This window comes from Anolis carolinensis, unplaced genomic scaffold (assembly GCF_035594765.1).
Source record: "Anolis carolinensis isolate JA03-04 unplaced genomic scaffold, rAnoCar3.1.pri scaffold_14, whole genome shotgun sequence".
Classification (NCBI taxonomy): Eukaryota; Metazoa; Chordata; class Lepidosauria; order Squamata; family Dactyloidae; genus Anolis; species Anolis carolinensis.
In genome coordinates this window covers 5,974,562-6,002,265 of record NW_026943825.1, presented here as the reverse complement: position 1 = coordinate 6,002,265, position 27,704 = coordinate 5,974,562, and the positions used below count along the sequence as shown (strand labels likewise).

Below are 27,704 nucleotides of genomic sequence, written 5' to 3'. Positions count from 1 at the left end.
ACCCCTGGGATAGATATTGAAGGGGACACGGTGTTAAAGGCAAGACATTTCCCTGCACAGAAATGCACCAGGCCCTCCACTTTTCGTGATGTTCGGAGTATACAGTCCAGGTGAAAATTAATTCTGATTCGAAGGCAGTTTATCAATGTCCGTGTGTGCATTTTCGCACTTTGCAATCGGGACAGATTCGGCAAGCGTGTCATTTTGGCTGTGCGGATGTGTAGGGTCAATGTTCATTTGAAAACAAATGAATCGCTCCCCGTTCCAGGTCCCCCTGCCGTCTATTTTTGGTCTTTGGAAATTCCCAAACGCCTCCCTCCCAGTCCATTCCCAGGCAACTAAACCGGGCCTCCTGCCACGCAAAGGCGATTTGCAGTTTTTGCTCAGCAGCTGCCCGGAGACATCCAAGTCACCAGCCGTTGCACTGGCTGCTCTGCTTTGGGAAAGGCGGAAGGCCCGGCGGCAAAGGTTTCCAACATGTCTGAAGGATATTGCATGGACAGACGGACAGGGCATTGGGTAAGGATTTGTGTGACACCCCTGCTTTCGTTTTTGTGCCAATTTTTTGCTATTGTATTGCTGGATCCACCCTCAGCTCCAGACAGATTCTCAAGCGCCTTTGGAGCTAAATATAGCTTCCGGGATTAGGCTGCTTCAGGTTGACCTCATGTAACCTCCAGATTCATTGAAGCTTAGGGCCCGTCCAGACAGTACCTTTATCCCAGGAAGGTGGGATATCAATCAGGAGGGTGGCCTGTAAACCCAGAAACAATGGTTACAAAAGGCAAAAAAACACGAGACTTCCAGGTGCAGGAATATCCCGGTTTTGAGCCAAATATCTGGATCTTCAAATGTCTCTATGTCCCTGCTATCGGAAATCACTGAATTTTTTTAATCTGGGGGCCTGTCCAGACAGTACCTTTATCCCAGGAAGGTGGGATATCAATCAGGAGGGTGGCCAAATGCCTTTGTCTGTAAACCCAGAAACAATGGCTACAAAAGTCAAAAAAAACACGAGACTTCCAGGTGCAGGAATATCCCGGTTTTGAGCCAAATATCTGGATCTTCAAATGTCTCTATGTCCCTGCAATCGGAAATCACGGAATTTTTTAAATCTGGGGCCTGTCCAGACAGTACCTTTATCCCAGCAAACAAAAGGGTGGCCAGAAACCGTTCCCTGTAAACCAGGAAGCAATGGCTACAAAAGGCAAAAAAAGCGAGATTTCCAGGTGCAGGGATATCCCGGTCTTGAGCCGAACATCCGGATCTTCGGATGTCTGTATATCCCTACAATTGGCAAAAAAAACCATGAGATCTCCAGGTGCGGGGATATCCGGGTTTTGAGCCGAATATCCGGATCTTCGCATGTCTCTATGTCCCTGCAATTGGAAATTATGGAATTTTTTATCTGGGGCCCATCCAGATATCCCAGGAGCTCCTGCAGCAAACAGGAGAGTGCCCAGACACAATTCCCTGTAAATTCGGAAGTAACAGCTACAAAAGGCAAAAAAAGAGCAAGATTTCCAGGTGCAGGGATATCCGGGTTTTGAGCCAAATATCCAGATCTTCGCATGTCTGTATATCCCTGCAATTGGCAAAAAAACCATGAGATCTCCAGGTGCGGGGATATCCAGGTTTTTAGCCGAATATCCGGATCTTCGCATGTCTGTATATCCCTGCAATTGGCAAAAAAACTACGAGATCTCCAGGTGCGGGGATATCCGGGTTTTGAGCCAAATATCCAGATCTTCGCATGTCTGTATATCCCTGCAATTGGCAAAAAAACCATGAGATCTCCAGGTGCGGGGATATCCGGGTTTTGAGCCGAATATCCAGATCTTCGCATGTCTGTATATCCCTGCAATTGGCAAAAAAACTACGAGATCTCCAGGTGCGGGGATATCCGGGTTTTGAGCCGAATATCCAGATCTTCGCATGTCTGTATATCCCTGCAATTGGCAAAAAAACTACGAGATCTCCAGGTGCGGGGATATCCGGGTTTTGAGCCAAATATCCAGATCTTCGCATGTCTGTATATCCCTGCAATTGGCAAAAAAACCATGAGATCTCCAGGTGCGGGGATATCCGGGTTTTGAGCCGAATATCCAGATCTTCGCATGTCTGTATATCCCTGCAATTGGCAAAAAAACTACGAGATCTCCAGGTGTGGGAATATCCGGGTTTTGAGCCGAATTTCCGGATCTTCGCATGTCAGTATGTCCCTGCAATCCGAAATCAATCAGGAGGGTGGCCAGACACTGTTCCCTGTAAACCTGGATTTTTGTTTGATTTTGTCTCCCTAGGTTGTGCCCAAGCCCGGGGACCTTATTGAGATTTCCCGCTTGGGATACCAGCACTGGGCTGTCTATGTGGGATCTGGTTACGTGATCCACTTGGCTTCCTCTGGTAAGACATCAGTGTTGCAGCCCAGGCCTGGAAACCCCTATGACCGCAGCACCACACAAGAGTCTAGAGCAGGGGTCCCCAAACTAAGTCCCGGGGGCCGGATGCTGCCCATCGAAGCAATTTATCCAGCCCCCATGGCACAAGGGCAGAAGGGGGTTGGGTTAAATGACCCAAGGGGTCTCTTCTTCTCTTACAACCCTTATTATTATTATTATTATTATTATTATTATTATTATTATTATTATTATTATTATTATTTTATTGTATGACACAGCAAACAAGATAGACATGCTGGATTTCATATCACAAAATCACAAGTCGAACACTTCCCAAGTGTCTAGGACTGTGTGATGTATTTTCGGATGATGCGTGCAGATCCCAGTCGGGTGGCCTTTTGCAGTTGGCAAATTGTAATTTTGTCAATGTCTATTGTTTCCAAATGCCGGCTGAGATCTTTTGGCACGGCACCCAATGTGCCCATCACCACCGGGACCACCTGCACTGGTTTCTGCCAGTCTTTGAAGTTTAATCTTGAGGTCCTGATAGCGGCTGAGTTTTTCTTGTTGTTTTCCGTCAATGCGACTGTCACCTGGGATGGCAACATCAATGATCCAAACCTTTTTCTTTTCCACAACTGTGATGTCTGGTGTGTTGTGTTCCAGAACTTTGTCAGTCTGGATTCGGAAGTCCCACAGTATCTTTGCGTGCTCATTTTCCAAGACTTTTGCAGGTTTGTGATCCCACCAGTTCTTTGCTGCTGGAAGTTGGTACTTGAGGCATAAGTTCCAATGAATCATTTGGGCCACATAGTTGTGCCTCTATTTGTAGTCTGTCTGTGCGATTTTCTTACAGCAGCTGAGGAGATAATCAATGGTTTCATCAGTTTCCTTGCACAGTCTGCATTTTGGGTCATCAGCTGATTTTTTGATCTTGGCCTGAATTGCCTTTGTCCTGATGTCTTGCTCCTGGGCTGCAAGGATCAGGCCTTCTGTCTCCTTCTTCAGGGTCCCATTCGTGAGCCAAAGCCAGGTCTTCTTATCAGCTTTTACTTCAATTTTGTCAAGGAACTTTCCATGCAATGTTTTGTTGTTGTTGTTGTTGTTGTTGTTGTTGTTGTTGTTGTTATTATTATTATTATTATTATTATTATTATTAACATTGAGGCTGGGTAGCCATCTGTCAGGGGTGCTTTGCTTGTTCTTTTTGTGCACAAAGGCAGATGGGGGTTGGACTCAATGACCCAAGGGTCTATTATTATTATTATTATTATTATTATTATTATTATTATTATTATTATTGACGTTGAGGCTGGGTAGCCATCTGTCAGGGGTGCTTTGCTTGTGCTTTTGGTGCACAGAGGCAGAAGGGGATTGGACTCAATGGCTCAAAGGGGTCTCTTCCAACCCTCTTTTTATTATTATTATTATTATTATTATTATTATTATTATTATTATTAACATTGAGGCTGGGTAGCCATCTGTCAGGGGTGCTTTGCTTGTGCTTTTGGTGCACAAAGGCAGAAGAGGATTGGACTCAATGGTCCAAGGGGTCTCTTCCAACCCTCTTTATTATTATTATTATTATTATTATTATTAATAATTATTGCTCGGTGGCCATCTATAGTCCGGCCCTCCAACGGTCCAAAGGATTGTGAACTGGCCCCCTGTTTAAAAAGTCTGGGGACCCCTGGTCTAGAGTATAAGGAAATGGTAATTTAGGCAGTAATCCCAATGTCTCATGCAAATCCCAAGGTAATGGAGTCCAGGAATAGCCAGAAAGTAACTTGAGCAAAGATACAAAACAAGAACATAGAAAGCTTCCAGGATACTTGAACGCAAAACCAAGGCTTGACTTGAAACCAGAGAACTCAGGCCTAGCTTCTCCTTTGAATGCTACGTTGCCTGAACTAACTCTTAGGTAAACAACTTGCTAATTAATAAGCAGCCATGAAGTCGTTTTGTTTCCCATGAATTCTCTCCTCAGCGCTCTGACCAGAGCTGTCTATTTTCTGTTCTAATCGGTAAACAAAGGCTTCTGCTGACCTCCATAGCTCCAGGTGTTTCTCTCTGGGAGTCTTCCATACCACTTAGCTCTTCACCCGACTCCTTGTCTAATGTTACAGTTTTTGGCTTCTCTGACTGATTGTGGAGCCTGGGAGCCTTCCATATCACACAGTAGTTGGAGCTCCAACTCATGTGACTGCTGGGAGTTGTAGTATAACAGCTTAGCTTGCCTCTATCTTTTCCAAGGTGACTTCGTAAAAGCCAGCACAAACAGCCTCCTGTCGGTTATGACGGAAAAAGCCATGGTGAAGAAGGAACTGCTGACGGACATCGTTCGGGGCGATGACTATTGCGTCAACAACAAATATGATGACAGATGCCGCCCGCTTCCCGCCAACAAAATTGTCCAGGAGGCGGAAGAGCTCTTGGGAGAGGAAATGCACTACAGCGTGACCAGCAATAACTGCGAACACTTTGTCACCAGGCTCCGCTATGGCACAGCTAGGAGCGACCAGGTGAGACGGGAATGTTGAAGTGGGAATGATTGTACATAGGTTTGTTTAAATGTAATTGAGTTACAGTGATGCAATGTGATCTGGGGACTGCATCATGCACTGTCTGCTGTCCACTATGCAAGTGTGTAAAGAGTTAACTGAGTGTTGCATCATTGCTGTAGAAACCTTTGTCTGATTCCCGAGTAATCTGTCACAAGTCTATTTCCACTAGGTCTCAATGGACCTTCCATTGGTGTCCTGCCCCCACAGAGGCGCTTACTGTTTTCTTTGTTGCGCCTCAGTTGTCCCTTTATTTAGAACTAGCTTGAGGACCCGGCGGTGACTGGGTTATTTGAAAAAGGCATAGTTTGCCTGTGTTTCAAGTGTAGTTTAGATCCAATGTCATCTGGGCTCAGTGAGTGCGGGTGAACTACAACTCCCATATGTAAGTCCCATGGTCCATGGTCCATCCCCCTCCAAACAGTGTCAGGATGCAGAATGGGTCATGGGGGCTCTGTGTGCCAAGTTTGGTCTTTTTTTAAAAAATAATTTTTATTAAACGTTTTGAACATAAAAAGAGTGAGAACAATATAAATAAAGAAAAGAAAGTGAAAGGGGAGGGTGCTGTGGAATGAGAGGAAGGAAGGAAGAAAAAAATTAAAAAGGAAAAAGGGAAAGGAGAAAAAAAAAGAGAAATAATAATAAAATAAAAAATAAAAAATAAATAAAAATTAAAATTAAAAATAAAAATAGAAATATTTAAAAAAAGGGTACTTCCCGTCCTTTCTTCTGGGTAGTGAAAGATTTTGTATTCTTTTATAGTTATAAAACCACTCCGACCCTATGTTTTTGTAAGAGGTTCTCCTTGTTCCATATAGATTGTCCATAATGTCCAGTCTGTTTCTTTTTTTGGTTTGCCATGATGGGTCTTCAGATAGTATGTCAATGTGTCCATGTTCTTTATATCCATTATTTTTAATATCCATTCTTCTTTAGTTGGTATTTCTGTTGATTTCCATTTCTTTGCATATACGATTCTGGCAGCAGTTACGAAATAGTTGAAAAGAATTCCTAATAAGAAATATTCCGGTCTCAATTGTATGTTTGTTTTGAGGATTTTTTGTATCACTTCCTGTATTCCAAGTTTGGTCTTGATCAGTCATTGGTGGGGGTCAAAGTGGTTTCAGAAAGTGAGTGAAGGTACTGCAAGTCCCATAATCCTTGGTCCATCCTCCCCCAAACTGATGCAGCCTGTTACTTACTTTACTTAGGAGATCCCTCGTAGTTCGAGGATGATGGTCTTCCAACCATGGGGTCCTGAGGGTGGGTTCTTAGGTGGCTGAAGAGACCTATTCTTGATCTGCATGTTCTCCCATAGTGAGAACATCGGTTTCCAGGTGGAAGGCGGTCTCCGTTAGGGTTGGTTTGACGGGCCTTCCTCTTGCCATGTTTCTCCCTTGAGCCCTCCATTCGTGCCTCTTCGAACTCCGCAGCACTGCTGGTCACATCTGACCTCCAATTAGGGTGCTCAAGGGCCAGGGCTTCCCAGTTCTCAGTGTCTATGCCACAGTTTTTAAGGTTGGCTTTAAGCGGCTTGGAATGTGTGTTATTTGGGATATGTGTGCCAAGTTTGGTCCAGTTCTGTCATTCGTTGCAGTTGCAGTGGTCTCTGGAAGTGAGTGAAGGTACTGCAAGTCCCATTATCCTTGGCCTGTCCACTCCTAAGCTGCACCAGGATGTAAAGTGGGTGATGGGGATTGTGTGCCAAGTTTGGTCCAGTTCTGTCACTGGTGGGCCTCGCAGTGGTCTGTGGGAGCTGAAGCGATTGAAAGTACTGCCAATCCCATCATCCGGGGTCCATCCTCCCCCAAACTGCACCAGGATGTCAGCTGGGTGAACTACAACTCCCATATGCAAGTCCCATGGTCCATGGTCCATTCTCCTCCAAACAGTGCCAGGATGTAGAGTGGGTCATGGGGGCTCTGTGTGCCAAGTTTGGTCTTGATCAGTCATTGGTGGGGGTCACAGTGGTCTCAGGAAGTGAGTGAAGGTACTGCAAGTCCCATAATCCTTGGTCCATCTTCCTCCAAACTGCTGCAACGTGTAATGTGTGTTATTTCGGATATGTGTGCCAAGTTTGGTCCAGTTCTGTCATTCATTGCAGTTGCAGTGGTCTCTGGAAGTGAGTGAAGGTACTGCAAATCCCATTATCCTTGGCCTGTCCACCCCCAAGCTGCACCAGGATGTAAAGTGGGTGATGGGGATTGTGTGCCAAGTTTGGTCCAGTTCCGTCACTGGTGGGCGTTGCAGTGGTCTGTGGGAGCTTAAGCGATTGAAAGTACTGCCAATCCCATCATCCGGGGTCACCCAGGCTGTCAGCTGGGTGAACTACAACTCCCATATGCAAATCCCATCATCCATGGCCCATCCTCCTCCAAACAGCGCCAGGATGTAGAGTGGGTCATGGGGGGTTATGTGCAGAGGCGGTTCAACCTCCAGGCCAACTAAGCACTTGCCTGTGGTGCCATCTTGTAGGGGGCACCGTTGAGGACCAGCCCCATGGTGAATCTGTCCCAGTGCAAGTTGCACAAAAGTACAAGTACAAGTTGCACAAAAGTTCATTCAACCGAATGTCACCTGATAGCTATTTACATGACATGGTTGTTGTCAACTGAATTAGCTTGATTATGAAGAAAATCTCAAAAAAATAAAGTTAGTCATGAACAGAATCCCTCATGTTGATATTGTGTGCCTTCAAGTTGTTCCTGACTTATTATGACCCTATGGCAAACTGACCTCAGCAAATTTTTGTGAGCAAATGAGTGTGCCTTGTCCAAGATGTCCATGGTTTGGCAGAAATTTAAACCCTGGTCTCCCAGAATCATAGTCCAACACTATACTGTACACCATATATTACACTTATTAACTGGACCAGCTAATATGGTCTAGTCTAGAATGAAGAGCTTCTTGGTGATGGTCTGACCATTCTACAGAGAACTAAATCTAAAGGGTCCCAGTGCCTGGAGGACGTGCCCTTCCGGGGCTTCCGCTCCTGGGACCCACGACTCCCGCAGACTTACAGCGAGGCGCAGCGCTTGGCGCTGGAGGCGCTGATCGCGGGCGGGTGGGCAGGCGGCTTTCCCCTCCCTACTGCTCAGCCCTGCCCCAGTTAGGGGGGGGGCAAAATTTGGGGGGAAGGGGTGCCAAAATTTGGGAGGTGGGCAAAATATTGATTGCCTACTCATGAAAATTACCTAAGGACGGCTCTGGTTATGTGTGCCAAGTATGGTCCAAGTCAGTCATTCCTGGCAGTCCCAGGAATGGTAGAGAAAGGTATGGAAGTGGCAGCCAATCAGAAAGCTGCCACATACACACATACATGCAAACATACGCACCGTAGTTTGTCTTGTAGACATGTCCAAAAAATCGTTTTGAATTGTATATCGGAATTATTTCGGATTGTTCTCGCTTTTTGATACGCATTCCGAGACATTGTCTCACAGTGCAACCGGCAATGTAATTCGAACCATTGTTGGCCCATTCTCTAATTGTCTCTTAATGTTTCGTTAATTTTTCCCCCCCATAACATTTTTTTAAAATATATTTTTAAAAATATATTTTTTAAAAATTTGTTTCTGCAACCTACCTTGAATGGGAGCTTAGCGCAGCCTAAAGTGGCTGCCGCTCCCCGGCCAATCAGAAGCTTCCACGATGGACGCAAAGGTGGGGGCTAACGTCCTCTGCGTCCACATGGAAGACTACCATACAAGCCCGGTGTGTAGCGATTGCGCATGCGCGTCCGCCATTTTAGAAACATTTAGAATCATTACAAATTTTCGGAAATATCCGAAATTTTTGGGTGAAAAAATCAGAAATACTTTCTATATTGAAGCGCCAGCACCCTCTACTTTAGAAACGAGAATTGAAACATTTTTTTCATCGATCGGACATGCCTGTTGTCTTGATCTAGTATCATCCCCTTTCTTGTTTTTTTCCCCTCCAGGTGAGAGATGCCGTGATTGCTGGCACTGTTGGATTGGTCGGTGTTGGGGCGATGGTCGTTTTGGCAGGCGTGATTGGCAGCCTGTTGTCGCCCAGGAATCAGGAAAAGAAATAATTGCGTCCGATTCCCAACTCAGACTCACATTTCCCCTGTTTTCAGAAGCCCTCTCTGATTCAAACTTAACCTCTTCCCTATATTTCCAATGTGAGTGATGAACAATGCAACGTCATGCTGGATTTCTGTTTTGTGATCTTACCAGAGATTGCTAATAATTATTGCAATTATTTTGTACCTCCAATGACTTGTACACAATATACACACATTTTGTGGGTTTTTTGTATAATTTGGAGAACTGAAATACAGCCCGTCCCCGATTTACACACAACCTATTTACAGACGACTCCCAGTTGAGTCCAGTGGTGGAAAAAGCACCGAATTAGAGATTGCCAATGAAAGCAATTATTTTGTACAGTAGAGTCTCACTTATCCAACGTTCTGGATTATCCAACGCATTTTTGTAGTCAATGCTTTCAATACATCATGATATTTTGGTGCTAAATTCGTAAATACAGTAATTACTATGTAGCATTACTGCATATTGAACTACTTTTTCTGTCAAATTTGTTGTATAAGATGATGTTTTGGTGCTTAATTTGTAAAATCATAACCTAATTTGATGTTTAATAGGCTTTTCCTTAATTTCTCCTTATTATCCAACATATTCGCTTATCCAACATTCTGCTGGCCCGTTTACGTTGGATAAGTGAGAATCTACTGTACTTCCAATGACTTGTCACACAATACCTGACTGCAAAATATACACACATTTTGTGCTTTTTATATAGTTTGGAGAACTGAAATACAGCCCGTCCCCGATTTACACACAACCTATTTGCAGACGACTCCCAGTTGAGTCCAGTGGTGGAAAAAGCACCGAATTAGAGATTGCCAATGAAAGCAATTATTTTGTACTTCCAATGACTTGTCACACAATACCTGACTGCAAAATATATACACATTTTGGGGTTTTTTTTGTATAGTTTGGAGAACTGAAATACAGTCCATCCCTGATTTACACACAACCTATTTACAGATGACTCCCAGTTGAGTCCAGGGCCGAGACAACAGGAAGTAAGAAAAATATTCTCTTTACAAGAAAAATTCACTTCTGAGTTACCATCATGAGTCGAGATATCATGTTCTTTCGCACCTCTTCAAACCAAGCTTTACTTAACATTCAACTACTTTATGTTCTTAATTATTGTCCACCCTCTTCCTTAATAAAAAGTTTCAATTAATTTTTTGTTATATATTGAGATTTATTGTGTTTTAGAGGTTAGCTAGAAGAGATGAGGTACTATTTTTAAATAAGGAAGCAGAAGAAGACAATCGAATAGGAACACCTATTCCAGAAAATTAGAAACGTCAAAGGTACATTTCAGGCCAAAATGGGCATGATGAAAAACAAAGATAGCAAGAATCTAACAGAAGCTGAAGAGATCAAGAAAAGGTGGTGAGACTATACAGAAGATCTGTATAGGAAGGATAACATCGAGGATAGCTTTGACGGTGTGGTGAATGAATTAGAACCAGACATCCTGAGGAGTGAGGTTGAATGGGCCTTAAGAAGCATTGCTAATAATAAGGCAGCAGGAGATGGGATCCCAGCTGAAGAGATCGAGCTGAAGAGATCAAGAGAAGGTGGTGAGACTATACAGAAGATCTGTATAGGAAGGATAATAACATTGAGGATAGCTTTGACGGTGTGGTGAATGAATTAGAACCAGACATCCTGAGGAGCGAGGTTGAATGGGCCTTAAGAAGCATTGCTAATAATAAGGCAGCAGGAGACGATGGGATCCCAGCTGAAGAGATCAAGCTGAAGAGATCAAGAGAAGGTGACGAGACCATACAGAAGATCTGTATAGAAAGGATAATAACATCGAGGATAGCTTTGACTGTGTGGAGAATGAATTAGAACCAGACATCCTGAGGAGCGAGGTTGAATGGGCCTTAAGAAGCATTGCTAATAATAAGGCAGCAGGAGACGATGGGATCCCAGCTGAAGAGATCGAGCTGAAGAGATCAAGAGGTGGCGAGACTATACAGAAGATCTGTATAGGGAGGATAATAACATCGAGGATAGCTTTGTCGGTGTAGTGAATGAATTAGAACCAGACATCCTGAGGAGTGAGGTTGAATGGGCCTTAAGAAGCATTGCTAATAATAAGGCAGCAGGAGACGACGGGATCCCAGCTGAAGAGATCAAGCTGAAGAGATCAAGAGAAGGTGACGAGACCATACAGAAGATCTGTATAGAAAGGATAATAACATCGAGGATAGCTTTGACGGTGTGGTGAATGAATTAGAACCAGACATCCTGAGGAGTGAGGTTGAATGGGCCTTAAGAAGCATTGCTAATAACAAGGCAGCAGGAGACGACGGCATCCCAGCTGAACTTTTTACAATCTTGAAAGATGATGCTGTCAAGGTGATACATGCCATTTGCCAGCAAATAAGGAAAACACAAGAATGGGCATCAGATTGGGAAAAAATCAACACATATCCCCATACCACGCCCCCGGTAGCGCAGCTGGTTAAACTGCTGAGCTGCTGAACTTGCTGACCGAAAGGTTGCTGGTTCGAATCCGGGGAGTGGGGTGAGCTCCTGCTGTTAGCCAACAAGGTCATGTGGCCACCGGCATGACTGCATGGAGCGCCGTTACCTTCCCGCCGGAGCGGTACCTATTGATCTACTCTCATCTGCATGTTTTCACATTGCGAGGTTGGCAGAAGCTGGGGCTAACAGCGGGCGCTCATTCCGCTCCCTGGATTCAAACCTGCGACCTTTCGGTCTGCAAGTTCAGCAGCTCAGCGGTTTAACCCTCTGCGCCACGGGGGGCTCCTTCAAAAGTTAGACTTTTGGACTACAACGCCTACAATTTTATATTTTGATATTAATATTAAATATTAATATATTCTGGATTAATATTATTTAGGGTAATACACACCTCCAAGGTCATGTGGCCACCGGCATGACTGCATGGAGCGCCGTTACCTTGATCTATTGATCTACCAACATTTGTATGTTTTCGAACTGCTCGGTTGGCAGAAGCTGGGGCTAACAGCGGGAGCTCACCCCACTCCCTGGATTCGAACTGCCGAACTTTCGGTCAGCATGTTCAGCAGCTCGGCAGTTTAGTCTTGTTTCCTGTTTAATTGTGCGGTCCTTACTTTGAAAGCAGTTGTTGTTAGAACTAGGTTAGAATTGGTTGAGACTCGATGATTGAAAAACTAGAGCCGTCAGTTGTCCTAAAACAGCAAAGTTTTTGCAGTCTAATAAACTGACATTTATAACACAGGAAGAAAAATCATGTTAGAGAGTGTTGTCTGTTTGATACGGTACAATGCTTTTGCTCCGTCACTGCAGATGGGAATGGGTTTAGGGACAAAGACCGCCATCGACTTCGGGCAGCAAAGCGACTTGGGTCATCCTCGATGGAGCCAGTGAGAGCCATGTTTTTCCCGGCCTCCCATCTCCCTCCATACTTGAGTATTTGACGGTTACTCGGTAACAGGTGAGGTAGCACTTTCCCTATGAAGTCACTTCAAGCACCAGGTAGAAAATGGGAGGTTAATTCATTTGCCATAGGAAAAAAGCGACAGGCCACTGCAGGTACGGAGGGGCTGGGAGGGCGGTCGGAAGCAGAGATCGCCCTTGGGTTTCGCTACCGGAGACGAAGATATATATCCCAGTCATGCTTTTTAATAGGGCTGGATCTGGATTTGGTTCCCAATGATGGCCAGGGATGTCCTTGCCTTTACGCAGGGTATAAATCTGTGATTCCCAAAGTGGGCGTTACCGCCCCCTGGTGGGCGCTGCAGAGATCCATGGGGGCGGTAATGGCACCTATTAGGAAACGGGGTGGAGCCAGAGGAGGGGAGGGGCCTCTTCCCAAGTGTTGGAGGTAGGGCTGAGCACCTGAGATAGGGCTGAGCCTCTATACCTCTCCTGAGAGAACTTTTAGGACAAAAGGGTGGGGCTAGGGGCGGGGGCGGGGTCTCTTCCCAAGACTGTGAGATAGGGCTGAGCCTCTATACCTCTCCTGAGAGGCCTTTTAGGACTAAATGGTGAGGCTAGGGGTGGAGCCTCTTCCCAAGAGCGTGAGATAGGGCTGAGCCTCTATACCTCTCCTGAGAGGCCTTTTAGGACTAAATGGTGAGGCTAGGGGTGGAGCCTCTTCCCAAGAGCGTGAGATAGGGCTGAGCCTCTATACCTCTCCTGAGAGGCCTTTTAAGACTAAACGGCGGGGCTGGGGGTGGAGCCTCTTCCCAAGAGCACGAGACAGGGCTGAGCCTCTATACCTCTCCTGAGAGGCCTTTTAGGACTAAAGGGCGGGGCTAGGGGCAGGGGTGGGGCCTCTTCCCAAGAGCCTGAGATAGGGCTGAGCCTCTATACCTTCCCTGAGGCGCTTGTTAGAACACGGGGGCGGGGTATAGACGTTCAGCCCCATCAGGCACTTGGGAAGAGGCCCCGCCCCCTCCTCTAGCCCCGCCCCGTGTCCTGGCAGGCACCGCAGGACAGGGATAGAAGCTCAGCCCTACCTCAGAGCTCGTAACTCCGCCCATCCCGGTCCTGGCCGCCCATTTGTGGCCCCGCCCACCTCCCCCTTCCAGCCCTACATCTTGGACTAGGGGAGAGGCTCAGCCCCGCCCTCTTGAACAGGAGCCACGCCCACCCCTCTAAGCCACGCCCCTTTCCAGGGGGCGCTGAGTCAGACTTTTTCTGGAAAGGGGCGGGAGGCCAAATAAGTTTGGGAACCACTGGTATAAACAAACATAATCATCATAATCAACATTATCATCACTATCTCATTGAAGAAATGAAGAAATACAACAGAAGGGATTGACTTCTGTTGCTGTGTCTCTGACTTACCCTGACTTACCGTATATACTCGAGTATAGGTCGAGTTTTTCAGCCTTACTTTTAGTACTGAAAAAGCCCCCCTTAGCTTATACTCGGGTAAGGGTCCTGGTCGGCTTATACTCGAGTATATATGGTATATTTATTATTTTTCTCATATATACGTCTAATATAACTTCTAGAGCCGGGCCAGAATAAAGCGCAATGGCTGGGTATAGGTGGAGGTAAAAGGACAGCATCAATTGTTCCAAATCAGTCAAACGCACATCAAAATAGCCAGGTTTTCAGCATGGAAAAGATCGATTAAACTGCATGTTTTCATGGGAGGGACATCCCGATATAGCACATTTTGCTCTAGTTTTTCAAGGAGTCTCAACCTATTCGATGCTTCCCATTGCAGCGATGCCCATAGGAAGCCGACACTGAGAACAACGCACTGAGCCTAGTAAAGATGAACGACGAGGAGCAGAACCACTCCACCTTCTTCATCAGGGTGAAGAACCCTGCTGAGCAGGTAGGCTATGGGAGTCAAAGGAAGGTCCAGCTGCATTTATTCTCTAGTGCAGATGCACCCTGAGAAGGGTATGGACCTTGGGAAACTATATCTCCCAGGAACGCATAGTATGGAGTTATGGTATTTAAAGTGGGCTCCAAGAGCGTTCATTCCATAGTGTAAATGCACCCAGATGTGTGTCCTGTAAGGACTTTATCGCATGATAATCAAAACCTTGTTTTCCGTAGGAGGAATTGAAACCTGGAGACCTCATTGAGATCTTCCGTTCTTCTTGTCAACACTGGGCAATGTATATTGGGAATCGAAAGGTTGTCCACTTGGCAACTGATTGTAAGTGCAGTGATATACTCTTGATTGCTCCCCATGTGCCCCATCTTGGGGGTATTTTAAACCTTATGGTGTAATAATAATAATAATAATAATAATAATAATAATAATAATAAACACCTGGGCCATACCTGTCATAAGATATACTGCTGGCATTATAAATTGGACACAGGCGGAACTGGACGATTTGGACAGAAAAACAAGAAAACTCATGACCCTCACAGTGATGTTGACTGGCTATATCTGCCTAGAAGATCAGGGGGCAGAGGACTCTTACAAGTAAAACAAGCAGTCAAAGAAGAAGAACATGCCCTGGCAGAATATGGAAAGCAAAGTGAAAAACCCACTTGGATTGAAGTCAAAAATCAGAAACTCCTCAAAGCACAGCAGACAAAAAACCAGTACAAGAAAACCACACTACAAACTAGAGCTGACAGCTGGCACATCAAAACATTGCATGGAAAGTTCCTTGACAAAATTGAAGGAAAAGCTGATAAGGAGAAGACCTGGCTCTGGCTCACGAATGGGACCCTGAAGAAGGAGACAGAAGGCCTGATCCTTGCAGCCCAGGAGCAAGACATCAGGACAAAGGCAATTCAGGCCAAGATCGAAAAATCAGCTCATGACCCAAAATGCAGACTGTGCAAGGAAGCTGACGAAACCATGGATCATATCCTCAGCTGCTGTAAGAAAATCGCACAGACAGACTACAAACAGAGGCACAACAATGTGGCCCAAACGATTCATTGGAACTTATGCCTCAAGTACCACCTCCCAGCAGCAAAGAACTGGTGGGATCACAAACCTGCAAAAGTATTGGAAAATGAGCACGCAAAGATACTGTGGGACTTCCGAATCCAGACTGACAAAGTTCTGGAACACAACACACCAGACATCACAGTTGTGGAAAGGAAAAAGGTTTGGATCATTGATGTCGCCATCCCAGGTGACAGTCGCATAGATGAAAAACAACAGGAAAAACTCAGCCGCTCTCAGGACCTCAAGATTGAACTTTAAAGACTCCGGCAGAAACCAGTGCAGGTGGTCCCGGTGGTGATGGGCATATTGGGTGCCATGCCAAAAGATCTCAGTCGGCATTTGGAAACAATAGACATTGACAAAATTACGATCTGCCAACTGCAAAACGCCACCCTACTGGGATCTGCACGCATCATCCGAAAATACATCACACAGTCCTAGACACTTGGGAAGTGTTTGACTTGTGATTTTGTGATACGAAATCCTATCTTGTTTGCTGTGTCATACAACGTCGTTGTGTCAATAATAATAATAATAATAATAATAATAATAATAGGGTTGTTGATGGGCAGATGGCAACTACTGGATGGCATATGTTCCATATCAGAAGCTATTGCTGATGTGGTCTATCATATGCAGTTTTCTGAATCAGCACCCCGAGTCACCAAACCAAATCTAAAGTTGACCAAAATCTGGTTCGTAACCCTTTTGGTATTAACGTTGGAGAGCAGTTCCTGGTCAAGGTGGTCCCTGATCAAGTGGTTCCCTGGTCAAGGTGGCCCCTGGTCAAGTGGTCCCTGGTAGAGGCCGTCCCTGATCAAGGTGGTCCCTGATCAAGTGGTTCCTTGGTCAAGGTGGTCCATGGTCAAGTGGTCCCTGGTCAAGGTGGTCCCTGATCAAGTGGTTCCCTGGTCAAGGTGGTCCATGGTCAAGTGGTCCCTGGTCAAGGTGGCCCCTGGTCAAGTGGTCCCTGGTAGAGGCTGTCCCTGATCAAAGTGGTCCATGATCAACTGGTTCCTTGGTCAAGGCGGTTCCTGGTCAAGTGGTCCCTGGTAGAAGCTGTCCCTGGTCAAGGTGGTCCCTGATCAAGTGGCTCCTTGGTCAAAGCGGTCCCTGGTCAAGGTGGTCCCTGATCAAGTGGTTCCTTGGTCAAAGCGGTCCCTGGTCAAGGTGGTCCCTGATCAAGTGGTTCCTTGGTCAAAGCGGTCCCTGATCAAGGTGGTCCCTGATCAAGTGGTTCCTTGGTCAAAGCGGTCCCTGGTCAAGGTGGTCCCTGATCAAGTGGTTCCTTGGTCAAAGCGGTCCCTGATCAAGGTGGTCCCTGATCAAGTGGTTCCTTGGTCAAAGCGGTCCCTGGTCAAGGTGGTCCCTGATCAAGGTGGTCCCTAATCAAGTGGTTCCTTGGTCAAGGTGGCCCCTGGTCAAGTGGTCCCTGGTAGAGGCCTGGTCAAGGTGGTCCCTGGTCAAAGTAGTCCCTGGTCAAAGTGGTCCCAGTCAAAGGGGTCCTTGGTCAAGTGGTCCCTGGTCAAAACAAGGTTGGGAACTGCTGCTCTATTCTCATCCTTCCTTTCTCTCTTCCCAAGGTGAGCATCTCGGAGATGGAAACCCCAACACCTTGGCAATCTTATCCGATCGGGCTTATGTCAGGAAGGACTGGCTGGAAGACGTGGTGCGGAAAGACCGGTACCGGGTGAACAATAAACATGACGAGACGCACCCACCTCTCCCTCTGGCCAAGATCCTTTGGCAGTCGGAGGAACTGGTGGGCAAAGAGATGCCCTATAGTTTGACCAGCCAGAACAGCGAACATTTTGTTATGAAGCTACGTTATGGACCTGAAATGAACGAGCAGGTAGGCAAGGAGACCACTTAAAGTCACTGCACTATGTAACACAATTTGTGTTTCTGAGTTATAAATATAATTTCCAAATTGGTTCTATCATAAAAACAATGCAAAAGTTTGTTGAACTGCAAAAAAAAATTTTTGTCGGTCTGTGAGGATGACTACGCTTGGTAGGAAAATTTTTGACCTCTTACCCGGAAATTGCTTGACATGTGCTCAACATATTTATTATTATTTACAGTATTTATATTCGGCCCTTGTTTCTCACCCCAAAGGGGACTCAGGCCAGATCACAATGCACATATACATGGCAAACATTCAATACCATTAGACATACGACATATATAGACAGACACAGAGGTAATTTAACATTTTCCAGCTTCCGGCTTCATGAGGGTATGCCCGATTCCAGCCACAGGGGCTTATGATATAGAGTCCTTGATGGAGTACTTCCTCATTCTTCCACACGCTGTTGGAAGGTTTTATGGTGTCGTGAATTAGTTGAATTAGCCTCCCCGCATAAAGCGGTACCTAAATTTCCTACTCAACAGATGTCTTTCGGGTTGCTTAGGTCAACAGCAAGCTAGGCTATTTAATGGTCAATCTGACCCAGGTTGGCTTGAACTCATGACCTCTCGGTCAATAGTGATTTATTCCAGCTGGCTACTAACCAGTTACACCACAGCCCGGCCCAACATCCATAGTCCGACAAGGACAAAACCCGTTGAGACAGCTTATGCAAACATCTATGACTTTTGGCGTACTAGACAGTACTTACATGATGTTAGATGTTTTACTTCATTTAATATAAGTTGGAGGCAAGTGCACATATCAAAGGATTGCATTAAGTCAGTTAAATTCCATTGTAAATTTTTTTATCCTGTATTATTGTTTTAATTGATATATTGTATTACTGTTTTATCTTTTTATAGTGTGATTTGTATTATGTTGCCTATATTTTGTCCTATGTTGTTTGGGCCTCTGCCCCACGTAAGCCGCCACGAGTCCCCGCGGGGAGATGGTGGCGGGGTATAATAAAGTTTTATTATTATTATTATTATTATTATTATTATTATTAGCCTTCTGCGCATGCTTGTAAAATGGTATAACTGGCAGTCTATCCCAATAGGAGTGTGGCAGTTCCTTAATCAGACACGGTCACCACTATTTTGCAAATAGTAAAGTGCTGAAATCCAAATCTGCTGTCCATCTCTCCTAGGCGAACTTGACAGGCAGATTTCCCCAACAGGACACCCTGCAGCACATTTTACTATATAATGAAGATCTCACTGATATCCAAATGTCTCATTCAGAGCTGATCCGTTGAAATCAGATCCTCCGAAAGGGTGTCCCTTAGTCGGACTGAGTGTGGGATTCAATCCAGTCGGTAATTTGCATATTGCTAATTGCCTGGGCCCCTGGCGGCACAGTGTGTTAAAGTGCCAAGCTGCTGAACTTGCGGACCAAAAGGTCCCAGGTTCAAATTCCGGGAGCTGAATGAGCACCCGCTGTTAGCCCCAGCTCCTGCCAACCTAGCAGTTCGAAAACATGCCAATGTGAGTAGATCAATAGGTACCGCTCTGGCGGGAAGGTAACGGCGCTCCATGCAGTCATGCCTATGGCCACATGACCTTGGAGGTGTCTATGGACAACGCCGGCTCTTTGGCTTAGAAATGGAGATGAGCACCAACCCCCAGAGTCGGTCACGACTGGACTTAATGTCAGGGGAAAGCCCTCCTCGAATGACATTGCAGGTTATAGCGAGCGTCATGAACATGTCCAAGAGCCCTGCCAATGTCCTCCACAAACACCATCCTGCCCACCACCCAAGTGAAGGCTTTCATACGGCGACAATTTCATCCTAGATTTTCTGTATTCCTCCACCACAGACATCCCAGTGTTTCTGACTCTCTCCATTGGTGTGGAATTTATTGCGCCAAATTGCTATGTGTGTGTGTGTAAAGAAATCCTTGCAAATTGCTTGCAAAAGATCTCTGCAAAAAGGGAGCTGAGCTTTTGCAGAGGCAAGCCACACCTCAAACAATGTATCGGTTTGCTGGCAGATGGCTGGGTTTGTCAGTTTGGAATCTGGGCTTGCAGGGAGAGCACAGAAAAGACAGGCTCTCTAGCTACGGTCAAGTAGCAGTTTAAATAAGCTAAGCTGGGTATATTGAATGCTGATTGATTAGTTATTGATCCTATGCAACTACAAGGACAGTGTACGATTGCTGAACTGTTTATTTGACTTCAACAAGTAAAGTTTTCTTTGTTCTTTTAATTCCTCTGCCTGGTCTGAGTCTTTTGCACATGGTGTTAACTGGACGTTGCTGGTTCCGCTATACACACTCGCTAATAGAATTGGCATATTATTCCACAGATATATAAACTGCAAGTGTTTCAGTCATACCCTTATGAGATATATATACAGCAATGGCTCTCAAAGTGACTGATTTAAGTGGAATAAGGTGTCAAACAGAGATGTGTTATTGCCCCAACCTTATTTTCCATCTTCATCGCTATGATACTGCACCACCGAGGGTTCGGATCTGGGGAGCAGGTGAGCTCCTGCTGTTAGCCCCAGCTTCTGCCAACCTAGCAGTTTGAAAACATGGAAATGTGAGTAGATCAATAAGTGCCACTCTAGCAGGAAGGTAACGGCGCTCCATGAGGCCATGCCAGTGGCCACATGGCCTAGGAGGTGTCTACGGACAAAGCCGGCTCTTCAGCTTAGAAATGGAGATGAGCACCAACTCCCAGAGTCGGACAGGGCGAGACTTAATGTCAGGGGAAAACCTTTACCTATTTCATGTATATAATATTTTAAAAGGCAAAGTCTGTATATATATACAGTAGAGTCTCACTTATCCAACACTCACTTATCCAACATTCTGGATTATCCAACGCATTTTTTAGTCAATGTTTTCAATATATCATGATACTTTGGTGCTAAATTCATAAATACAGTAATTACTACTCAGCATTACTGCATATTGAACTACTTTTTCTGCCAAATTTGTTGTCTAACATGATGTTTTGGTGCTTCATTTATAAAATCATAACCTAATTTGATGTTTAATAGGCTTTTCCTTAATGCCTCCTTATTATCCAACATATTCGCTTATCCAACATTCTGCCGGCCCGTTTATGTTGGATAAGTGAGACTCTACTGTACTATTTATTTTATTTATTATTTATTTATTACAATATTTATATCCCGCCCTTCTCACCCAACAGGGGACTCAGGGCGGCTTACAATAAAACGCACATATAAAAATTATACAGTGCAATATAAATCAGTTAAAAATTATTAACTTACATCAGTATTCATAAAACACATTATAAAATACAGGTAGGCGTGTTCAGTTAAAAAAAAACAAAAAAAACCTACCATTATTTTCATGTACAGCAATCTATGGTACGTACATTTACAAATCCTGCATGCGCTGGTGTTGTTTGGCGGGCATAATTCCAAACAAAAACTTTGCTAGGTCTTACTTTCGGGGGAGGCCTTATATTTAGCAATTCAGCAAAATCTCTACTAGGTCTTATTTTATGGGGATGTCTTACTTTCAGGAAAACAGGGTAGCAGTTCAAAAACATGCCAATGTGAGTAGATCAATAGGTACTGCTGTGGCGGGAAGGTAACGGCACTCCATGCAGTCATGCCAGTGGCCACATGACCTTGGAGGTGTCTACGGACAACGCCGGCTCTTTGGCTTAGAAATGGAGATGAGCACCAACCCACAGAGTTGGTCACGACTGGACTTAACGTCAGGGGAAACCTTTACCTAATTGCCTGGGAGAAATTAAAAGCATTTTTTTTTAAATCAGAACTTTGTGGGAGTCTGGAAAGCTGGGTCTGAAAAGGATATTCTCTGCTCTGTTTTTCTCAGGACGAAATAAAACCTGGGGACCTGATTGAGATCTTCCGCTCCTGTTATCAGCACTGGGCGATCTATGTCGGAAGGGGCAAAGTGGTCCACTTAGCCCCTGAATGTAAGTTTACTCCTGAGTAGTGGGAGCCATAGCTTGTCTGTGTAAGTGGACACTCCAGCCACAAAGACATACATATTTTCCTACCTCAAGGTGACCGCCTAGCCAACGGCGCAGCCAGTGTCCTGGCGGTCTTGTCCGACCGGGCTTACGTCAAGAAAGACTGGCTGGAAACGGTGGTGCGGAAGGACCAGTACCGCGTGAACAACAAGCATGACCACACGCACCCCCAGCTGCCCCTGACCAAGATCCTCCAGCGGGCAGAGGAGCTGGTGGGGAAAGAGATGCCCTACAACCTGACCAGCCATAACTGCGAACACTTTGTGATGGACCTGCGGTACGGAGTCGCCATGAGTGACCAGGTGAGGGCGAGATAACCATAACGTCCTGACGGTCAAAGCCGTTCAACAGTGAAACTCTCTGCCTCAGAGTCTGGTGGAAGCGCCACAGGGGCCGGGCTGTGGTGCAGCTGGCTAGTAACCAGCTGCAATAAATCACTACTGAGTTCGAAGCCCAGGTCGGGTTAAGCCCCCGACCATTAAATCGCCCGGCTTGCTGTTGACCTATGCAGCCCCGAAAGACAGTTGCATCTGTCAACTAGGGAAATTTAGGTACGCTTTATTATTTTTATTATTTATTTTATTTACAGTATTTATATTCCGCCCTTCTCACCCCGAAGGGGACTCAGGGCGGATCACATTATAACACACATAGGGCAAACATTCAATGCCCATAAACACATCAAACAGAGACTGAGAGACAGACGCAGAGGCAAGTTAACCTTCTTCTGAGGGGATGTTCGATTCTGGCCACAGGGGGGAGCAGCTGCTTCATCATCCACACTGACGGCACTTCCTCACTTCCTCATTCCAGGTCGTAAATTAGTTAATCTTGCCTCCCCACTTTAGTGGTACCTTATCTCCTACTTGATAGATGCAACTATCTTTCGGGTTGCTAGGTCAGCAACGAGCAGGGGCTATTTTTTATTTTTAATTGACGGGTGCTCACCCCGCCACGGGCTGGCCTCGAACTCATGACCTCATGGTCAGAGTGATTTAAGGCAGCTGCTCAACAGCTGCGCCACAGCCCGGCCCCCTTTATGCGGGAGGCTAATTTAATTAATTTGCAACATCATAAAAACTGCCAGCAAAACACGAGGAAAGGAATGAGGAAGTACAGCAACTCGTGGACAGTGAAGCAACAGCTCCCCCTGTGGCCGGAATCGTGAAGCTGGAAAAAAATGTTAAATGCCTCTGTGTCTGTCTATATATGTTGTTTGTCTGTTGGCATTGAATGTTTGCCATATACAGTAGAGTCTCACTTATCCAACATAAACGGGCCAGCAGAACGTTGGATAAGCGAATATGTTGGATAATAAGGAGACATTATAGAAAAGCCTATTAAACATCAAATTAGGTTATGATTTTACAAATTAAGCACCAAAACATCATGTTTTACAGCAAATTTGACAGAAAAAGTAGTTCAATACGTAGTAATGCTATGTAGTAATTACTGTATTTACGAATTTAGGACCAAAATATCACAATATATTGAAAACATTGACTACAAAAACGTGTTGGATAATCCAGAACGTTGGATAAGTGAGACTCTACTGTATGTGTTCATTGTAATCCGCCCTGAGTCCCCTTCAGGGTGAGAAGGGCGGAATATAAATACTGTAAATAATAAATATTTATTTATTTATTTATTTATTTACAGTATTTATATTCTGCCCTTCTTTCTCACCCCGAAGGGGACCCAGGGCGGATCACAATGTACACATATACATGGCAAACATTCAATGCTATTAGACATACGACATATATAGACAGACACAGAGGCAATTTAACATTCCAGCTTCCGACTTCATGAGGGCATGCTCGATTCCGGCCACAGTGGGGAGCTGCCGCCTCACTGTCCACTTGTGACACCAAATCCTTGATGGAGAATTTCCTCGTTTTTCCGGACACTGCTGGACATTTTTATGGTTTCGTACATTACGAGCCCCAGTAGCGAAGTCCGTTAAAGCGCTGAGCTGCTGAACTTGCAGACCGAAAGGTGCCAGGTTCAAATCCCGGGAGCGGCTTGAGTGCCCGCTGTTAGCTCAAGTTCCTGCCAACCTAGCAGTTCGAAAACATTCAAATGTGAGTAGACGAATAGGTACCGCTCCAGCGGGAAGGTAACGGCGCTCCATGCAGTCATGCCGGCCACATGACGTTGGAGGTGTCTACGGACAATGCCGGCTCTTCGGCTTAGAAATGGAGATAAGCACCAAGCCCCAGAGTCAGACATGACTGGACTTAAATTAGCCTCCCCGCATAAAGCGGTACCTAAATTTCCTACTCGACATGCAACTGTCTTTCGAGCTGCTTAGGTGGGCAGCGAGCTAGGGCTATTAATTGTCGGGAGCTCACTCTGACACAGGCTGGCTTCAAACTCGTGACCTCTCGGTCAGTAGTAATTTATTGCAGCTGGCTACTAACCAGCTGCGCCACAGCCCGGCCCTCCTTCCTTAGAGACTTGTAAACGGGCTGGATGGCCACCTGCCGGGAGTGCTTTGATGATTTTTATTTATTTATCTATTTACAGTATTTATATTCAACCCTTCTCACCCCAAAGGGGTGCACATATTACACGGCAAACATTCAATGCTGTTTTTAGACATACAACACATGTACAAACAGACAGTAGAGCTAATTCAACATTTTCCAACTTGGGCTTCAGGAGGTTATGCTCAATTACGGCCATCGGGGGAGCTGTTGCTTCATCCACTATGACACTGAGTCCTTTTTTTAAATCATAGTATTTCCTCCTTGCTCTTTGATCGCTGGCATTTTTATGGTGTCGTAAATTAAATTAGCCTCCCCGCATAAAGCGGTACCTAATTTAAAAAAAAAATTTTTTTTGCAGTACCTAAATTTTCTACTCGACAGATACATCCGTCTTTGGAGTTGCTTAGGTCAACAACGAGCTAGGCTATTAATGGTTGGGAGCTCAATCTGACCCAGGCTGGCTTCAAACCAGCCACCTTTTGTGATACTTTCCTCCTTCTCCCAGGTCACGGAGGCCATTGCGGTGGGGACGATTGGCATGATGGGTGTGGCGGCTGCCATGATCCGCTCCGCGGCCAAGAGGCGCAAGCATCGCTATGAATAGTTTTGTGGGGACAGATCGCGACCAGCTCTGGGGGTGTTTTGACTGCCTCGTGTCCTTTATTTGCCAAAATTGTTTTCAGAACACCAGACCAAAAAGAAAAAATAAATCAGATTTCATGACAGAAGCCATCCACCCACGCCGTGCTTGGAGCCAATAAAACTCTCTTCAGAACTTACTTAAGACATGCGGTGCCAGTTGTTGTTATACTATTTTATATCAGGGAACCCATTGTAGTATACCACTGTATATAATGGGAGTTGAGCATCGCCAGATTACAAAAAAATGTTCCTGGTTTGAAAGTGTTATATACCGTTTAATTCTGCCCTTCCCACCCTGAAGGGGACTCAGGGTGGATAATAATAATAATAATAATAATAATAATAATAATAATAATAATAATAATACAACACACCAGACATCACAGTTGTGGAAAAGAAAAAGGTTTGGATCATTGATGTCGCCATCCCAGGTGACAGTCACATTGACGAAAAACAACAGGAAAAACTCAGCCTATAGAGTCTATCAGGACCTCAAGATTGAACTTCAAAGACTCTGGCAGAAACCAGTGCAGGTGGTCCCGGTGGTGATCGGCACATTGGGTGCTGTGCCGGCATTTGGAAACAATAGACATTGACAAAATTACGATCTGCCAACTGCAAAAGGCCACCTTACTGGGATCTGCGCGCATCATCCGAAAATACATCACACAGTCCTAGACTCTTGGGAAGTGTTCGACTTGTGATTTTGTGAAACGAAATCCAGCATATCTATTTTGTTTGCTGTGTCATACAATAAAATAATAATGATAATAATAATAATAATAATAATAATAATAATAATAATAATCACAGTCCTAGACACTTGGGAAGTGTTCGACTTGTGATTTTGTGATATGAAATCCAGCATATCTATCTTGTTTGTTGTGTCATAATAAAATAATAATAATAATAATAATAATAATAATAATAATAATAATAATAACTTTATTTTTACACCCTGTCTCCATCTCCCCAAAGGGGACTCAGGGCGGCTTGAATGTCTATATACAATGTACATATACATGGCAAACATTCAATGCCATTAGACATACTATGTATATAGACAGACACAGAGGTAATTTTTACATTTTCCAGCTTCCGACTTCATGAGGGTATGCTCGATTCCGGCCACAGGGGGAGCTGCTGCTTCATCATCCACTTGTGACACCGAGTCCTTGATGGAGTACTTCCTCATTCTTCCACATGCTGCTTAAAGTTAAATTAGTTAAATTGGCCTCCCCGAATAAAGCGGTACCTACATTTCCTACTCGATAGATGCAACTGTCCTTTGGGCTGCCTAGGTCAACAGCAAACTAGACTATTAATGGTCGGGAGCGCACTCTTCTCTTTTTACGGCCAGGGATCATGAGATTATGAAGACGCCAGCAACCAAGTTAAACTAGGAAGATTACCAAAGGATGTGGCCGATAGAAAGGCGGGGGAGAAAGAGTGGGTGGAAGAAATGCAGTAGGGATCCAGTTTACATGCCATTATTATTATTATTATTATTATTATTATTATTATTATTATTATTATTATTATTATTTTATGACACAGCAAACAAGATAGATATGCTGGATTTCATATCACAAAATCACAAGTCGAACACTTCCCAAGTGTCTAGGACTGTGTAATGTATTTTCGGATGATGCGTGCAGATCCCAGCAGGGTGGCCTTTTGAAGTTGGCAGATCGTAATTTTGTCTATTATTATTATTATTATTATTATTATTATTATTATTATTATTATTATTATTATTATTATGCCATGTCTCCCTGCTGTACAGACCTAGTTTCCCAAGGTCCATACCCTTCTCTGGGTGCATTAACATTATGGAATAAATGCTCTTGGACCCCAATTTAAATACCATAGCTCCAATGCTATGTGTTCCTGGGAGCTATAGTTTCCCAAGGTCCATACCCTTCTCTGGGTGCATCTGTACTGGAGAATAAATGAAGTCGGGGCCTATTTTAAATGCCATTATTATTATTATTATTATTATATTATATTATTATTATAGCCGAGATTTGTTTTTTGTAAGATTGTTGACAGAGGGATCGTGGCAATAATGAAAAGCAGAGGGGACAATGAGTCTCCCTGGAAAATTCCTTTTCTGATGTTGACAAGTCCATAGCTTTCATTTCCAACAAACAGTTCAGTTTTCCGGTGCTCCATCATGTTTTCAATGAAGGTGCCAACGTTTTTACAAATCCCGATGGCGTCCAGGCACTTGATGATCCGGCTGTGTGGTAGCGAGTCAAAGGCCTTTTTGTAGTCAATCCACGTCATGTGAAGATTAGCTTTTCGGCTTTTACAGTTCTCCAGAATCATTATTATTATTTTATTATGACACAGCAAACAAGACAGATATGCTGGATTTCGTATCACAAAATCACAAGTCGAACACTTCCCAAGTGTCTAGGACTGTGTGATGTATTTTCGGATGATCCCAGTAGGGTGGCCTTTTGCAGTTGGCAGATCGTAATTTTTTCAATGTTTATTGTTTCCAAATGCCGGCTGAGATCTTTTGGCACGGCACCCATTATCATCATCATCATCATCATCATCATCCTCATCATTATTATGCCATGTCTCCATGCTGTGCAGTCGTGGGAGTCATAGCTTTCCAAGTCCCATACCCTTCTATTGGTGCATTTACAATATGGAATGAATGCCCTTGCGCCCCACTTTGAAAGCCATGGCTCCATGTGATGGAGTCTTCCTGGGAGTTATAGTTTCCCAAGTTCCATACCTTCTCTGGGTGCATTTACAGTATGGGATGAATGCCCTTGCACCCTACTTTGAATATCATAGCCCCATTCTGTGCAGTCCTGGGAGTTATAGTTTCCCAAGGTCCATACCCTTATTTGGGTGCATCTTCACTGGTGAATGGATGCAGTTGGACCTTACTTTAAATGCCATAGCTCCATACTATGCAGTCCAGGGAGTTATAGTTTCCCAAAGTCCATACCCTTATTTGGGTGCATCTACACTGTGGAATGAATGCAGTTGGACCTTACTTCAAATGCCATGTATCCATGAGATGGTCTTGGGAATTGCAGTTTCCCAAGGTCCATGCATCTACACAGTGAAATTAATGCAGCTGAACCTTACTTTGAATACCATAGGTAAAGGTAAAGGTTCCCCCTGATGTTAAGTCCAGTCATGTCTGACTCTGGAGGTTGGTGCTCATCTCCATTTCTAAGCTGAAGAGCCGGCGTTGTCCGTAGACACCTCCAAGGTC

General features: G+C 44.7%; 2 protein-coding genes across 3 annotated transcripts; both read left to right on the top strand.

The window, feature by feature from the left end:
• The first annotated feature begins 338 nt into the window (after nt 1–338).
• On the top strand, nt 339–10,204 carry LOC100562853 (phospholipase A and acyltransferase 2). Its single transcript, XM_003229359.4, has 4 exons — nt 339–519; nt 2,304–2,406; nt 4,656–4,924; nt 8,907–10,204. The coding sequence occupies exons 1-4, from the start codon at nt 478–480 to the stop codon at nt 9,018–9,020; spliced, it is 528 nt and encodes a 175-aa protein (XP_003229407.1). The 5' UTR covers nt 339–477; the 3' UTR covers nt 9,021–10,204.
• Nucleotides 10,205–12,487: 2,283 nt separating this feature from the next.
• Nucleotides 12,488–24,597, top strand: LOC100563440 (phospholipase A and acyltransferase 3). 2 transcript variants are annotated; one of them, XM_008123398.3, is made up of 7 exons: nt 12,488–12,582; nt 14,231–14,344; nt 14,572–14,674; nt 17,014–17,282; nt 21,167–21,269; nt 21,360–21,628; nt 24,324–24,597. In XM_008123398.3, exons 2-7 carry the CDS (start codon nt 14,282–14,284, stop codon nt 24,420–24,422), a joined length of 906 nt encoding a protein of 301 aa, XP_008121605.2. In that variant the 5' UTR covers nt 12,488–12,582; nt 14,231–14,281; the 3' UTR covers nt 24,423–24,597. The 2 variants fall into 2 exon arrangements, with proteins under 2 accessions (XP_008121605.2, XP_062820829.1); XM_062964759.1 differs by lacking the exon at nt 12,488–12,582 and adding an exon at nt 12,597–12,736.
• Nucleotides 24,598–27,704: the final 3,107 nt, after the last annotated feature.

Coding starts and splice junctions, on each gene's coding strand:
- LOC100563440 (XM_008123398.3), top strand. CDS start 14,282: ATGAACGACGAGGAGCAGAACCACTCCACCTTCTTCATCAGGGTGAAG. Junction 14,675..17,013: donor TGTCCACTTGGCAACTGATT/GTAAGTGCAGTG, acceptor TCTCTTCCCAAG/GTGAGCATCTCGGAGATGGA. Junction 17,283..21,166: donor GACCTGAAATGAACGAGCAG/GTAGGCAAGGAG, acceptor TGTTTTTCTCAG/GACGAAATAAAACCTGGGGA.
- LOC100562853 (XM_003229359.4), top strand. CDS start 478: ATGTCTGAAGGATATTGCATGGACAGACGGACAGGGCATTGG. Junction 2,407..4,655: donor GATCCACTTGGCTTCCTCTG/GTAAGACATCAG, acceptor ATCTTTTCCAAG/GTGACTTCGTAAAAGCCAGC. Junction 4,925..8,906: donor GCACAGCTAGGAGCGACCAG/GTGAGACGGGAA, acceptor TTTCCCCTCCAG/GTGAGAGATGCCGTGATTGC.